At 40.1% G+C, this 14,394-nt stretch overlaps 1 protein-coding gene across 1 annotated transcript in view; it reads left to right on the top strand.

Annotated features, from left to right (window-relative positions):
* Nucleotides 1-14,394, top strand: part of LRRC20 (leucine rich repeat containing 20) — a 141,264-nt gene that overhangs the window by 54,629 nt on the left and 72,241 nt on the right. Inside the window, exon 3 of the mRNA XM_053450153.1 lies at nucleotides 12,782-12,931. Within this exon, the coding sequence (XP_053306128.1) occupies nucleotides 12,782-12,931 (150 nt within the window). The remainder of the gene's footprint in view (nucleotides 1-12,781; nucleotides 12,932-14,394) is intronic.

A 14,394-nucleotide genomic window follows, 5' to 3' on the forward strand; every position in this document is an offset into this window, starting at 1 on the left:
AGAGGCTGACAAACACCTAGGCGCCAGGACAAAATTCTCTGTCGCCATGGCGACCTGGCGCCTGGGATTTGTCGAGCCCTGCCTTACCCTGATTTATGTTGAAATAACTGTTGGTGATTATGTCATAGATTAAAACTGCTATGGAAGTTCTGAGGACTTCAAAATAATTGTAATTGCTAGTGTTCTTTAGCCACATGGAGGGTGACTGCATCATCTTATGGAATCAACCATCAGTCTATCTGTAGGATCTAGTGCAGTTCAAAATGAAGTCTGTAATTCTTGTGGAATTAAGGTTTAAGGCACGTCTGACTATTGTACCACACTGCAGAATATGATGGATATGGCATTGACCATTATGTCGTTATGACATGAACCATTGTAGGCAATAACGATGTAGGTACGACCACATATATTGGATACATTTACTAGGAGGGGATCAGGACTTTGGAAGAAAATTATTTAGTTTCTGTGATTTGATGCATGATTTGCTTCCATCTAAGCTTTTTTTAAATAAGGTGAGTTACTTTGCAAAGTGGGTTCAGATTCTTAATGGTATCACCATCCTACCTATTACTATTTGTGTCCAAGCATGTGCTTTGGCACCCATTTCCCTGATAACATGATCACTTTCTATCTACAAAGCCCTTTATCTTCATTATTTTTTGTCTTTAATCACTGGGATTGTAAATCTCACCTAGCAAAACAAAAATGTTTGCTGAATCATTTTATCTAAGTGGTTTACTTTCAGATTATTTGGACACTTTTTTATTTTAAATATTTGTTATCTATGGCTCAATAGATTTTTAAGGCCACTGTAGTTTAGTTAATTTCATTGCATTTATTTTTTTCAGCACTTCTGAGATGATACATTGTATCCATTTGATTTTCAGCATTGCAGAAGGAAGGAGCTAGAGACAGTAATTGCTGTCACACACCTTAAAGGGATCATCATAAAGTAAACCCTTCTGAGACAGTAGAAAACAATTTTAGAGAACTTTTACAGCACAGGTATCCATATTTTTTTTCCTTTCATCCCAATTTTCATTTTTAAAAAGTAAACTGGTAGTAAACACACACAGTCGGGTGTCTGTGCACATCCTTTAATGGAATCCCTAAGGATTTTAGCAAACTCTTTAGTTTCTTCAAATAATATAAATATAGAGAAAACAAGGTAAGAGTCCATTCACCTCAACACTTTACATTGGCTTGACATTGTAACAGTTACATTAGGTTTCTTTTTTCCCTCTTATTTTCTATATATTTATATTATTTGAAGATACCAATTGTACTGAAGAGTTTCCTAATATCCTTAGGGATTCCATTAAAGGAAAGTATAAACTCTTTATGTGCGAAAACACCAGGGTGTATATGCTTTTTAAATCTCGTATACACAGTGAGACGTGTGGGGTTGCTTTGTGGCACAATAATATCACCTTTGTGGGATATAGAAACACCCATCTTATACATATATTTTCCATTTTTATTTTAATTTGTCATTTGAAACTCTCAGAACGCAAATATTCACAGCCTACTCTTAATAGGAATATTCAACAAGCACCATACTAACAATTACCGTACTATGACACATTTTTGGCAAGCCTATTACATCCAAACCTTTCAGACAACACACACCAGTAAGGATGCAAAAGCTGTTTATTAGGGGAAACCACAGGGTTTTTAAGGACACAAGGCAAAGCTGACACACCTGGGTAAACACATGACATGAATTGGTTCATTTGTTACCTATGGCCAATGGGATGTGCAATGTGATGGGTGAGTGTCCTACTATTTGAATGGGAAAACGTGTATGTGGTCATGTAGAGAGTCAAAGAGTACAGGGGTCAGAATGAGAGAGATAATGAATGGATTAATGTGTGGATGCATTAATGAACATATGTAAATAATTTGTGTGAAACAATAAATGATTGAATGAAAGTGAATTAGTGAGTGACTGTAAAAGTGTTTGTGAATCATAGGTGTATTATTGATGCGTCAAGAAAGCAAAGATGGTATAAGCAGGGTGTTTAAGCACTGGGGACAAAGATGGCACAGGTAGTGTGTTTATGGGACAGACATGGCGTACATTCAGCTGTTTGGGGATACTGTTGACTCATGCTTGGTTGTTTGGCGACAAAGATGGCACGTCCTATGTATGTGTAATTTGGGTGCTGGTCAGGTTCTATGTGGGCAATATGGACACCAGGGTTGGCTATGGGGTGTGCGACCAGTGATCTATGCCTGTAATTTAGGGGGGTTTATACCTTTAATGTAGAGTTTATATGTAATTTCCAATTGATATATTCCTGCAAAGCTGGGTTTTGTGTTATTCTGTTGATCTGTATCGGCTATGTTTCCATACATTATTTATGTTTACCTGCAAATATAGGATTTGTTTGTCTTATTCAGTTGATCAGTACCTGGAGTGCTGTTTCCATGTGTTGTTTATTTGATTTATACCTTCAGTGCTCAGTGTACATGTGATTTACAGTTGATCTATACCTGCAATGCTGGGTTTGTGTGTTCTGTTGGTTTATACCTGCAATGCAATTACCAGTATTTCCATACATTATTTATGTAAACCTGCAAATACAATGTTTTTTTTTTTATCTTATTCAGTTGCATGTGTTGTTTCCATGTGTTGTTTATTTTATCTATACCTGAACTACAGGGTGTAAGTAAAAGAGCGGTATGGTTTAGTGAATGAGGGGACAAAGGGGATGATTACAGGGGAGAGGACCTCTCAATGTCACGGTGGAGGACTGACTCTCACTGTCTTCCCCTGATCTGTAGTCAATTTGGCAATTTTTTTTTTTTTTGTTGTGGTAGCGGAGGGAGTGATTGCATGCAAGGGAGCGTTGAGCGGGGCCCAAGGAAATGCTTGGGTAGGGTCCAATTTTTTCACTATAAAATATATTGGCAACAGGGCCTAATATTTATATATATTGACAGCAGGGGCAAATATTTATATACCGTATTTTCCGGCATATAAGACGACTTTTTAACCCATGAACATCTTCTCAAAAGTCGGGGGTCGTCTTATACGCCGGGTGCTCAAACTTACCGAGCCGGACTGGAGAATCACGATTCCCCACGAAGCCCCTAAAACTGTAGCGTATCTCTAAGGGAGGGGCGCAGGGGATATCCTGTCCTCCGATGACCTTCCGGGTTACGTCAGCAGTGAAGGGAATGCTCGATCGCACGATCGGACAGTTAGCAATGTTAGCGGCTTTCATGCCGGAAGCTGTTACAGGAGATCGTACAGCAGAAAGCCGGCAATGCCGACTTCTGCTATCAGTGGGGAGTCCAGGCTGTCAAACGACAGCATGATCTCCCGTGCAGCGGCAGGGATGTGTCCCTGACGCTGCACGAAGGGCTGGACGTACCGGGACGTCCATAGGGGTTTCTTGATAGGCGTTTTTTGGACGTCCCGCTACGTCTATAGGGGAATGAAGAGGTTAAAGAATGAAAAATAACTGCCAGTTTAGCTGTTATTTTGAAATCATATTTCAAAGTGGGGGTGCGGCCTATATTTGGGGTCTAGCGCCCGACGCCCGGGACATGCAGTCCTGGGCACCAAACAGGCAGCGGGGTTAGGATACAGATCCCCCGCAACGGTGCAGGGGACCTGTATCCTACTCTCCGATACGCTCAGACAGCCTCCCCTGCCAGCACTTTCCACGGGGGGGGTTGCCGGCACGGGAGGTTGTCTAAGCGCATCGTGCGGACGGTCACCGTCACCGGTGACCGTCCGCACGATGCGTCTTACCTCTGCCCCCAAGACTTACCGGAGCAGACTCCCGGGTGTGTCTTGTGGGGCCGGCGGGGGACATCTACGCAATACGTAAATTAATATTTGGGCTACTGAAAGTTAGGGGAGGTGGGGGTTAATTTAGGGGCAGTTATGGTTAATGGAGTGTTTAGGGTTAATTTAGGGGCAGTTATGGTTAATGGGGTGTGTAGGGTTAATTTAGCAGCAGCTGTGGTTAATGGGGTGTTTGGGTTTAATTTGAGGCAGTTGTGGGTAATGGGGTGTTTAGGGTTAATTTAGGGTAGTTGTTTTGATGGGGTATTTAGAGTTAATTTAGGGGTAGTTATGGTTAATGGGGTGTTTAGGATTAATTTAATGATGAAGACTGAGGGTTAATTTAATTTAGGGCTGCAACAACTAATCGATAAAATCGATAATAATCGATAATGAAATTCGTTGGCAACGAATTTCATTATCGATTAGTTGAATCGATTATCGATTATAAAATGAGGGTTTTTTCAGAGCAAACGCTCTGAAAAATCCCCCTCATTATATAATCCGTTTAGTCTGACTCACCGTCTCACAGCAGCAGCTCCTACTTACTCCCCCTCCCTGTAATCACTGTGACAACTGGCCCCGCCCCTTCCTTCTCCAGGCCAGAACCACATGGCTGTGACACTCATCTAACTGTAAGTTTATGTATATATATATATATATATATATATATATATATATATATATATATATATATATATAATGTGTATGTGTGTGTGTATATATATATATATATATATATATGTAATATGTAATATATATATATTTGGGCTACTGAAAGTTAGGGGAGGTGGGGGTTAATTTAGGGGCAGTTATGGTTAGTGGGGTGTTTAGGGTTAATTTAGGGGCAGTTATGTTAATAGGGTGTTTAGGGTTAATTTAGGGGCAGTTATGTTAATAGGGTGTTTAGGGTTAATTTAGGAGCAGCTGTGGTTAATGGGGTGTTTGGGGTTAATTTGAGGCAGTTGTGGTTAATGGTGTGTTTAGGGTTAATTTAGGGGATGCTGTGTTTGATGGGGTCTTTAGGGTTAATTTAGGGGTTGCTGTGGTTAAGGGGGTGTTAAGGGTTAATTTAGGGGCAGTTATGGTTAATGGGGAGTTTAGGGTTAATTTAGGGGAATCTAAATCCTGGGGGCAGTGAAGTGACATATCTGGGGGTATAAGGCATATACAGTATATAAGGCATATGTGGGGAGGGCAGTGTGGCATGTCTGAGGAGGACGGAGTGGTGTATCAGGGTGTATAAGGCATATCTGGGGGTAGAGAAGTGGCATGTCTGGGAGGCAGGGTGGCATGTCTGGGGAGGATGGAGTGGGGTATCAGGGGATATAAGGCGTATCAGGCACAGTGGCAGATGTGGGAGGCAGCGTGGAGTGGCAGATGTGGGAGGCGGAGTGGCAGATGTGGGAGGCAGCGTGGCATATGTGGGAGGCATTGTGGAGTGGCAGATGTGGGAGGCAGCATGGCGTGGCATATGTGGGGAGGGCAGGGTGGCATGTCTGGGGAGGATGGAGTGGTGTTTCAGGGGGTATAAGGCGTATCAGGCACAGTGGCATGTGGGGGGTAGAGTGGAGTGGCAGATGTGGGAGGCAGCGTGGTGTGGCAGATGTGGGAGGCAGCGTGGAGTGGCATATGTGGGAGGCAGCGTGGAGTGGCAGATGTGGGAGGCAGCGTGGTGTGGTATATGTGGGAGGCAGCATGGAGTGCTGTGGTAGGCAGCGTGGCATATGTGGGGGGGCAGCATGGCATGTCTGGGAGGCAGCGTAGCAAGTCTGGGCTCAAATGTGCATATATTGGGGGGCTGGTTGGGAAATAAAGACAAGAAATGTATTATCAAAGTTTTTTTATTCTGCTGTTTGTATTTAACATCATTTGTTTAGTAAATTATTTTAAATAAATGAAAAATTTACATTTTTTTATCCGATTAATCGATTAATCGAAAAAATAATCGGCCAACTAATCGATTATTAAAATAATCGTTAGTTGCAGCCCTAATTTAATTAATTTAATAAAGTTAACTTAAGGTGCAGTTAGAGATAAAGGGGGGCAGACTAAAGGGAATCCTAATCCTGGGGGCAGTGAAGATTAACCCAGTACTTATTTATAAAAGTATGGTGTCAGTGTGCTGTGAACAGGTCTGTGACTCTATGAGGGGACTATGAGATATCTGGGGGGGGTATAAAGCATATCTGGGGAGGACGGAGTGACATATCTGGGGGTATAAGGCATATACGGTATATAAGGCATATGTGGGGAGGGCAGTGTGGCATGTCTGGGGAGGACAGAGTGGTGTATCAGGGTGTATAAGGCATATCTGGGGGTAGAGTGGAGTGGCATATCTGGGGGTAGAGTGGAGTGGCATATGTGGGGAGGGCAGCGTGGCATGTCTGGGGAGGATGGAGTGGTGTATCGGGGTATAAGGCGTATAAGGCACAGTGACATATGTGGGAGGCAGCGTGGAGTGGCATATGTGGGAGGCAGTGTGGCATATGTGGGGGTAGAGTGGAGTGGTATATGTGGGAGGCAGCGTGGAGTGGTATATGTGGGAGGCAGCGTGGTATATGTGGGAGGCAGCGTGGAATGGTATATGTGGGAGGCAGCGTGGAATGGTATATATGGGAGGCAGCGTGGAGTGGTATATGTGGGAGGCAGCGTGGCATATGTGGGAGGCAGCGTGGAGTGGTATATGTGGGAGGCAGCGTGGAGTGGTATATGTGGGAGGCAGCGTGGAATGGTATATGTGGGAGGCAGCGTGGAATGGTATATGTGGGAGGTAGCGTGGAATGGTATATATGGGAGGCAGCGTGGAGTGGTATATGTGGGAGGCAGCGTGGAGTGGTATATGTGGGAGGCAGCGTGGAGTGGCATATGTGGGAGGCAGCGTGGAGTGGCATATGTGGGAGGCAGCGTGGAGTGGCATATGTGGGAGGCAGCGTGGAGTGGCATATGTGGGAGGCAGCGTGACATATGTGGGAGGCAGCGTGGAATGTCTGGGAGGCAGCGTGGCATGTCTGGGAGGCAGCGTGGCATGTCTGGGAGGCAGCGTGGCATGTCTGGGAGGCAGCGTGGCATGTCTGGGCTCAAATGTGCATAAATGAGGGGGGCTGGTTGGGAAATAAAGACAAGAAATGCATTTTATCAAAGTTTTTTTATTCTGCTGTTTTTATTTAACATCATTTGTTTATTAAATTATTTTAAATAAATGAAAAATTTACATTCTTTTTTTTTATCCGATTAAGCGATTAATCGAAAAAATAATCGGCCAACTAATCGATTATGAAAATAATCGTTAGTTGCAGCCCTAATTTTTAAGCACACTTCTAATTTGAGACTTTGTTAAAGGTTGACCTGAACCATGCATCAACCTGCATAGGCTATCTCCCCGTCAACCCTTCGCAATACTATCCAATAGCCTCTTGCCTTTTGATCTCAAAAACAGCCTTAAATTTTCACCGCAAGCCACGTCTTCAACTTGTAAATCTGAGCCAACCCGCATGTTGAAAGCCACTACGTCGCTAACACGAAAAGCACCAAAAGGCCATTTTAAAAGCAAAAAAAAACATTTTAAACAATCTTCAAATCTGTTCCAACATATTTTATCTAAAACTTTCACTAACTCGTGCTGTAAATCATATGATATAGGCTTCCTAGAATCCTATATATGTTTTATACAATTATTATTATTATTATTATTATCTTTTATTTATATAGCGCCAACAGTTTACGCAGCGCTTAATACAATACATAAATTCAAGGGATATGACAAGACAAGAATTGACAGACTAAGACAAACCGATACATTTGGTGGAGAGAGCCCTGCTCGTAAGCTTACAATCTAGAGGGAAAATGGGGTGATAAACATAAGGCATAGAGAAAGGGTGAGAGGTATTGTGGGGGTATCAATGACAAGGATGTTCTAGCAACTAAGATGGTATGCTTCTCTGAAGAAGTGGGTTTTTAGATGTTTCTTGAATGTCGGGAGGGAGGGTGAATTCTGAAGGTTCCTTGGGAGCAGATTCCAGAGATATGGGGCAGCTCGAGTGAAATCTTGTAGACGGGAAAAGGAAGAGGTGACGAGTGAGGTGGAGAGCCTTAGCCCATGGGAGGAACGTAGGGATCGAGTTGGAGAGTATTTGCTAATGAGGTCAGAAATGTACGGAGGAGCAGTATTGTGGATGGCCTTATATGTCAGTACCAGGATCTTAAATTTAATCAACCACATCCTTTTAGAATCTGCCTTATTAATAAATCTTTAAACATATACTGCTTACCTGACAATTCAAAGAAAAAAGACACCTATCTATAACAAGTGAACAAGTGTAAAACCTTTTTTAATTAAAAAAAAATATATTCCATCTCAATGTTAGCATTCAGCTTATCCCTACCCCTTAATATTTACACTCTTTTCTTTCTGCTTGAGGTACCAGCTACCTGAAGAGCTTGAAATCAAAGCGTGACAACGCATCTGGGATTACATTCTTTTTGCCTGGGATATGCTTAGCTTTTAACCATACAAGTAAACCAAACGCCTTAATAAGGTAATCACTGGCACATATTTAGCCTTTAACATGTTAATAACCCAAAACCACTTTCATATAGTCACAGTTTAATAGTATTCTTTTATTGTACCAGAAGCTTTGCCAAAATTCTAAAGCCGCCACCACTGGAAACAATTCCAGCAACACCATATTCTTATTCTATCCTGCTTCAAACCATTCTTTGGGCCACTTAACTTCTGCCCATTTACCTTTTTTTTTCTCTTTTCAAAAAAAAAAAAAAATACCAAAACCCGACGCCCCTGCAGTATCAGTAAAAAAAACTCCAAATCATCATCATCGTCAATAAGTTCATCCTGCTAAATTGCTGTACCGTTAAACTCTTTATGAAATAACTCCCATGTTTTTAACCCCTTAAGGACCGGGCTCGTTTTTTCTTTTTGTACCCTGTGGGACCGAGGCTGTTTTAATACTTTTGTGGTGCTTGTGTTCAGCTGTAATTTTCTCCTCACCCATTTAGTGTACCCACATAAGTTATATATTGTTTTTTTCAGGACAAGATGGGCTTTCTTCAGATACTATTATTTTGATCGTATCATCTTATTTACTATAAAAAAAAATAAAAAAAACATGGTGAAAAATTGAAAAAAAACCACATTTATGACTTTTATTTGAAAAATCTTTTACTCACCTAAAAAAGCAAGTAAAAAACTAGCTAAATAGATTCTACTACTTGTCCTGAGTTTAGAAATACCCAATGTTTTTATGTTTTTTTGCTGTCTTTTGTAAGTTATAGGGCAAAAAGTAAAAGCAGCGTTTTATGATTTCCAAACCTTTTTTAACAAATCTGCCTCCATCTCCTCTTTGGAACATCTTTGAAGCCGGTTAACTCAATTTAACCCATTCAAACCATATATTTTTGAAAACTAGACACCCCAGGGTATTCCAAATGCTGTTATTTTAACCCTTTCCATGCACCAATTATACAACTACACTTTGTCAAACTTTGTAATAGTATTTTTTTTTATTTTTTCCCCCACAGAAATTGTACTTTAGTTATAGATATACAGGTTCTGGTATATGTCACTGTCAAACAACACCCCAATGTGTGTTCAGGAACATCTCCTGAGTGCAGTGATACCCGACATGCATGGGTTTGTCGTGTTGTTTGAGATTTAAAATGCCACATTTGGAAGTGCGCTTTTTTTCTCCATTTTGGTCAGTCTGTACCTATGCCCTATCTTTGAGCTCGGCCACTCCAATTTACCCCATCAGCCATTTTTTTTTTTTATATTAGACACCCCTTGGGTATTTGAAGTGCTTTTATTTTAACTCTTTGTTGAGATTTTTGAGAAATTTAAGCACTTGCTCAAAATAATAAACTTTATTCTTTTCTTTTATTTTTTTAATACTTTTTTTAATATTTTTTTTTACACATTTTGCTGGTACTGGATGGTTCATCTAGTGACATCACTGCATAATTATTTTTAAATGTTAGCGCATTTTTTTTTTCCATTTTTTTATTATTATTTTAATATTTTACTAATCACATTGTGATTAGAAAGCTGGGCTCCATTGACTTGCATGGTTGAATGCAGTACCTGTATTCAACCTGCAAGTGGAGCCAGAGTTATCTAGAGGGTCTGGAGACCATCTAGCGAACTCTTTCATCTTTATTGTTTTTTTTCCCGGGCCGCCGCCATCTTGCTGATGGCGAAGATCACAGCCAGCTGCGGCTGTGACCGCTCTCCGGAGCGGTCACAGCCCATCCAGTGGTAAGTGTTTGGTGTTTAAGTTTTTAAGTTTAGGAGGCGATCGTTGATCGCCTCCTAAACGCTTTTAAAACGGGCCATACAATGTATGGCGGCTGTTGACGCCCCGGGGAGGGGCCAGACATGGCCCCCGATGCCGATCTCGGCCTTGCTGAATGCCTCGACATCGAGGCATTACAGTAACGCCGTTTAAGCAAAGAAAGTGATCGTTGATCACTTTCTAAGCTTATTTAATTTTTTGACGGTTCAGGACCGTCAAAGGTCATTAAGCGACCGGTTTTCCATGACGGTCCTGAACCGGCAAAGGTGGTTAAGGGGTTAAATCTTCCTTTAGTTGCTTAGTAACCCTCACTCTATGATATACTTTTCTTCCCAGCAATGGCTTTTTTCCCAGCAATAGAGAAAACCCTACCCGTAGGAATTACTCTAATAGTAAAGTTCAGCAGCCCAAGCAACGACGGGAAGCCATTTACCGTTACTTCTTTGCTTTCAAAAACACCCTAATCATGAACTGTAGCTGAACAATTTCATCTTTAAGCAGCCTAAATAACATGTTAACTGTATCTATCTTAATACCAAGAAACTATAAAGATGTAGTAGGAAAAACTGTTTTATCATGCGCCAAAGGAATACCAAAATAATCAGATAAAACAAAAAATGAATTTAACAAATCTAAACACTCCTTACTCTCAACCCTACCAATAAACAAAACATTGTCTAAATAATGTATCCAAACAATGTAATCCAAACCTGATACTTTTCTAACTGACCACTCTAAGAATGAAGCTAATGCTTCAAAATAAAAACGTGAAATAGAACAGCCGATAGGCAAACATTTGTAAAATAAAATGTACCTGGAAAAAAACAGCTTATTAATGTCTTTGTTAACAGAACTACCTCTAGGAAAAGATAAATGATGAATTAATCTATAAGAACCTTTATCTTTCTTTGGCACTAAACCCAAAAGGGACAATCTAAAATTAGGAAAAGGGTGAAAAATAAAAGGGCCTTCAATTCTACGAAGTGATAACTCTTTTCTAATTTTCTCTTTAACTATATTTTAATTATCTTCAACTGATTTGAGATTATTGACCCAGATTTAATTCTCACCTTTGTTAAAACTTTGACATAATTTAGCCATTTGTTTGTTTGGATAATTGTCTAAAAGGGGGAGCAGCTTTAAACATTTCACTAGAGTATCCGCCTTTCTGAACCGGTTCTTTACCCTGTTGTCCTCTACAAAAGCATTTGCGTAAATAGTACATTCATGTTTAAACCAGTAAAAGTCACTAAAAGCCCAACAAATCCCTTTCTGGTACATCTGTTGAGAATTAATCCCTTGGGCTCTGAAAGTTGAAGCGCCTTTCTGCGTGAGCATCACACTAACCCAAGTGCCCGCATTCTTCATACCTCACTGCAAATTCTTATGCACAGATAGTTTTTGCCTGAAAATTTCATCTTAGTTAAACCAAGCCATGACACCAAATTCTTGTGCTTGGAACCAGTTACTAAAATACCTGTCAATCAACCTCCTATCCTACCATCCTAAACTAAAAATTCCTTAGGTGTAGGAAGCAAGCACAAAATATCAACATAATCACCCTTCCATCAGTCAAATGGAAACCTAAAGGAGACACTTCACAAGCTAATTAATCATTTACAATACTCTTAACATATCCCCCCGCCAGGCCTGACTGGGATTCTGCAACTCCTTCAAAAAACCTACTTGGGAACCCACTATCTCACCCAATTTAACCATATTGCTTTTGATGCACCCACCAACCCCAGCTCTGCCTTGACTCTTTGGACCTTCTGTAGACCTTTTCTTCCAACTGTTGCTGACTCTTCCTTCACATGTGTGTGAATAATGTATTGTATTTTATGTGCTGCCTTCTTTGTTTTGTTCCTTCCTCTTTAGGCCTCTGCAGCAATAGGACTCTGTTGAGATGGAAACATAAAAATAAAGAATGATGTTATATTCTGTTAAGAAGCAAAGCCTCTGTAAAATGGCAAAGGTTGACAATTGTTCCAGCTTCATCCATGTTTACCTGTTATCTTTTTTTTATACTAAGCTTCATTTGAGTGGACACATGTTATGCAATAATTCATCAGGCCATGCCTAGCTATATGTTAATCAAATTAAAAAAGGCATTCTATAATTTTCTAAGTAACTTGTAGTGCCTTCACATCATTTGAATTTCATGTGGTTTGTTTCAACTTGATGTAAGATTTATAACATTATTCCTGTGTGAATATAAGATTGCAATTTTTTTTTTAATCCTTTTCTACAATATTTTGAAAAAAAAGTTGGCTGTGTATCTCACAATTGAATGCATTGATATAAACTGTATTTGCAGTGCAAAAGGGCGTCTAAACGATTAATGTGAACCTCTTGTTCTTTTTTTCTACTGTATAACAATAATGGGGCCTTTAGGGTTACCTCAAACATTTAATGATAACGTAGAATAATAATTATTAACTGTATCCACCGTATATTATGAACACATTCCTCTTAAGTGACTTTCCTTGGGACCCAAAACAAAATAATTTGAATTTCCTAATTATATATTGTATACATTGTTTTTCTCTTGAGTGGTGTGTCAATATAGAAAATTGTAAATTGCGATGGAGGAATATGAAAGAAATGTGCCTTGAGATAGTAGCTATGTTGTATTGTGACAAATTTTGTTTGATTTTTGTACCTATTGCAGACCTGTCGAGCTGTGCTCTGAATTCCTTCCCCATTGGTCTTTATGTAGTTATGACAAATGTGACGCAGGATATCCAGTCCATTACATTGGCCAACAATGAGATAAAGGCGCTGACAAACAAATTCTTTAGCACATTCAGTCAACTACAAGGTATGTGATGTTTAATATAGATTAAAGATGGTGATTGATTCATTGGTATATCCAATCTGAAATGTGTAATCTCTCTATGTACTTTGTAATTTATGTGGTATAGGTAAGTCCTTTAAATCAAATGTCAATAAATCAGGAGTCATTTATGCACAGAACCACTGATTTCAAAAAAAGTGGAACATTGTATACCTTTCTGAATTAGAGTTAATGTCCGTTTTGTGATGCTTTGGTTTTAGAACAAATTAATACCAGAATAACCTGATTTAACTTGTTGTTAAAGGGGAAGTCCCATCAAAATATATTTTTCTCATTGAGCATAAAATATATTACTGTATAGAGTGATGTAGGTTAACATTAACAAAAACTGTAATTTTGTGACAAACTTCTAAATAAAGTGTTAAAACAGCTTCGGTCCCACAGGGTGCAGAAATAAAAAATAAGCCCAGTCCTTAAGGGGTTAAAGATCTTCAATGTATGTTTTATAAGCATTGCATAACCCAAGGTGAGGTAGATTTTTAGATTATGTCCACTGTACCCAACAATTTAGTCTTTAAACCAAAGATATTTGCAGCTACCCGAGGTCACTATGCATTAAGGCCATCTGTCAAGTTAATTCTTCTTGTTGCTCATTCTTTAATCCCTTGGTGACAATTGACAGTCCTTGGTGACAATTGACGACACGCAAAAACACTGGTGTGTGTGTGTTTGGGTGTCTGTGTGGAAGAGCCTGTCCTGGTGTGTGTGTTTGGGTGTCGGTGTGGCAGGGCCTGTCCTGGTGTGTGTGTTTGGGTGTCGGTGTGGCAGGGCCTGTCCTGGTGTGTGTGTTTGGGTGTCGGTGTGGCAGAGTCTGTCCTAGTGTGTGTGTGTCTGGGTGGCAGAGCGTGTCCTGGTGTGTATTTAGTCATCTGTTTTCTGTCCCTTTACTTTCTGTAGGAATAAATTGAACTCTTTAATTTTTTTTTTTTTTAATTTTTACTTATCCAGAGATAAAACACCCTCCTGAATTTGTAGTCACTTCAGGACAAAACATTCTAGGCCCAGAAATCAGTGAGCGCAAAAGTAAAGGTGTTGTTTACTCTATTTCAATCTGCGTATCTTATTAAAAAGTATTAGTGGCACTAAACTGTGGATTCAGGGGTCCCGTGTATGATGACTTTTTTTAGTGTACTGATGTACTCCCACTCCCATCACATAAGATTCTATCTTATACTATCTGCCGAGCACTGATAATCTCTTTATCCAGTACACATGGATTTAGAGGAGTTAAGATTCTGTCCATTCTGTCTATTTTATTTATTTCCAAAAAAGGCCCACCAAAATCCTCAGCACCAGGCCCATGATGCTCTTAATCTGGCCCTGGCCGGGCCAGTCGAGCTGTAATTGAGAAAAAAAATCCATAACTAGTTTTGAAAATGAAAGACGGCCCTCTCGCTTTTCCCATATTGCAGTCCTGGGAGGCTGGT

Source organism: Spea bombifrons, chromosome 11, assembly GCF_027358695.1.
Source record: "Spea bombifrons isolate aSpeBom1 chromosome 11, aSpeBom1.2.pri, whole genome shotgun sequence".
NCBI lineage: Eukaryota > Metazoa > Chordata > Amphibia > Anura > Pelobatidae > Spea > Spea bombifrons.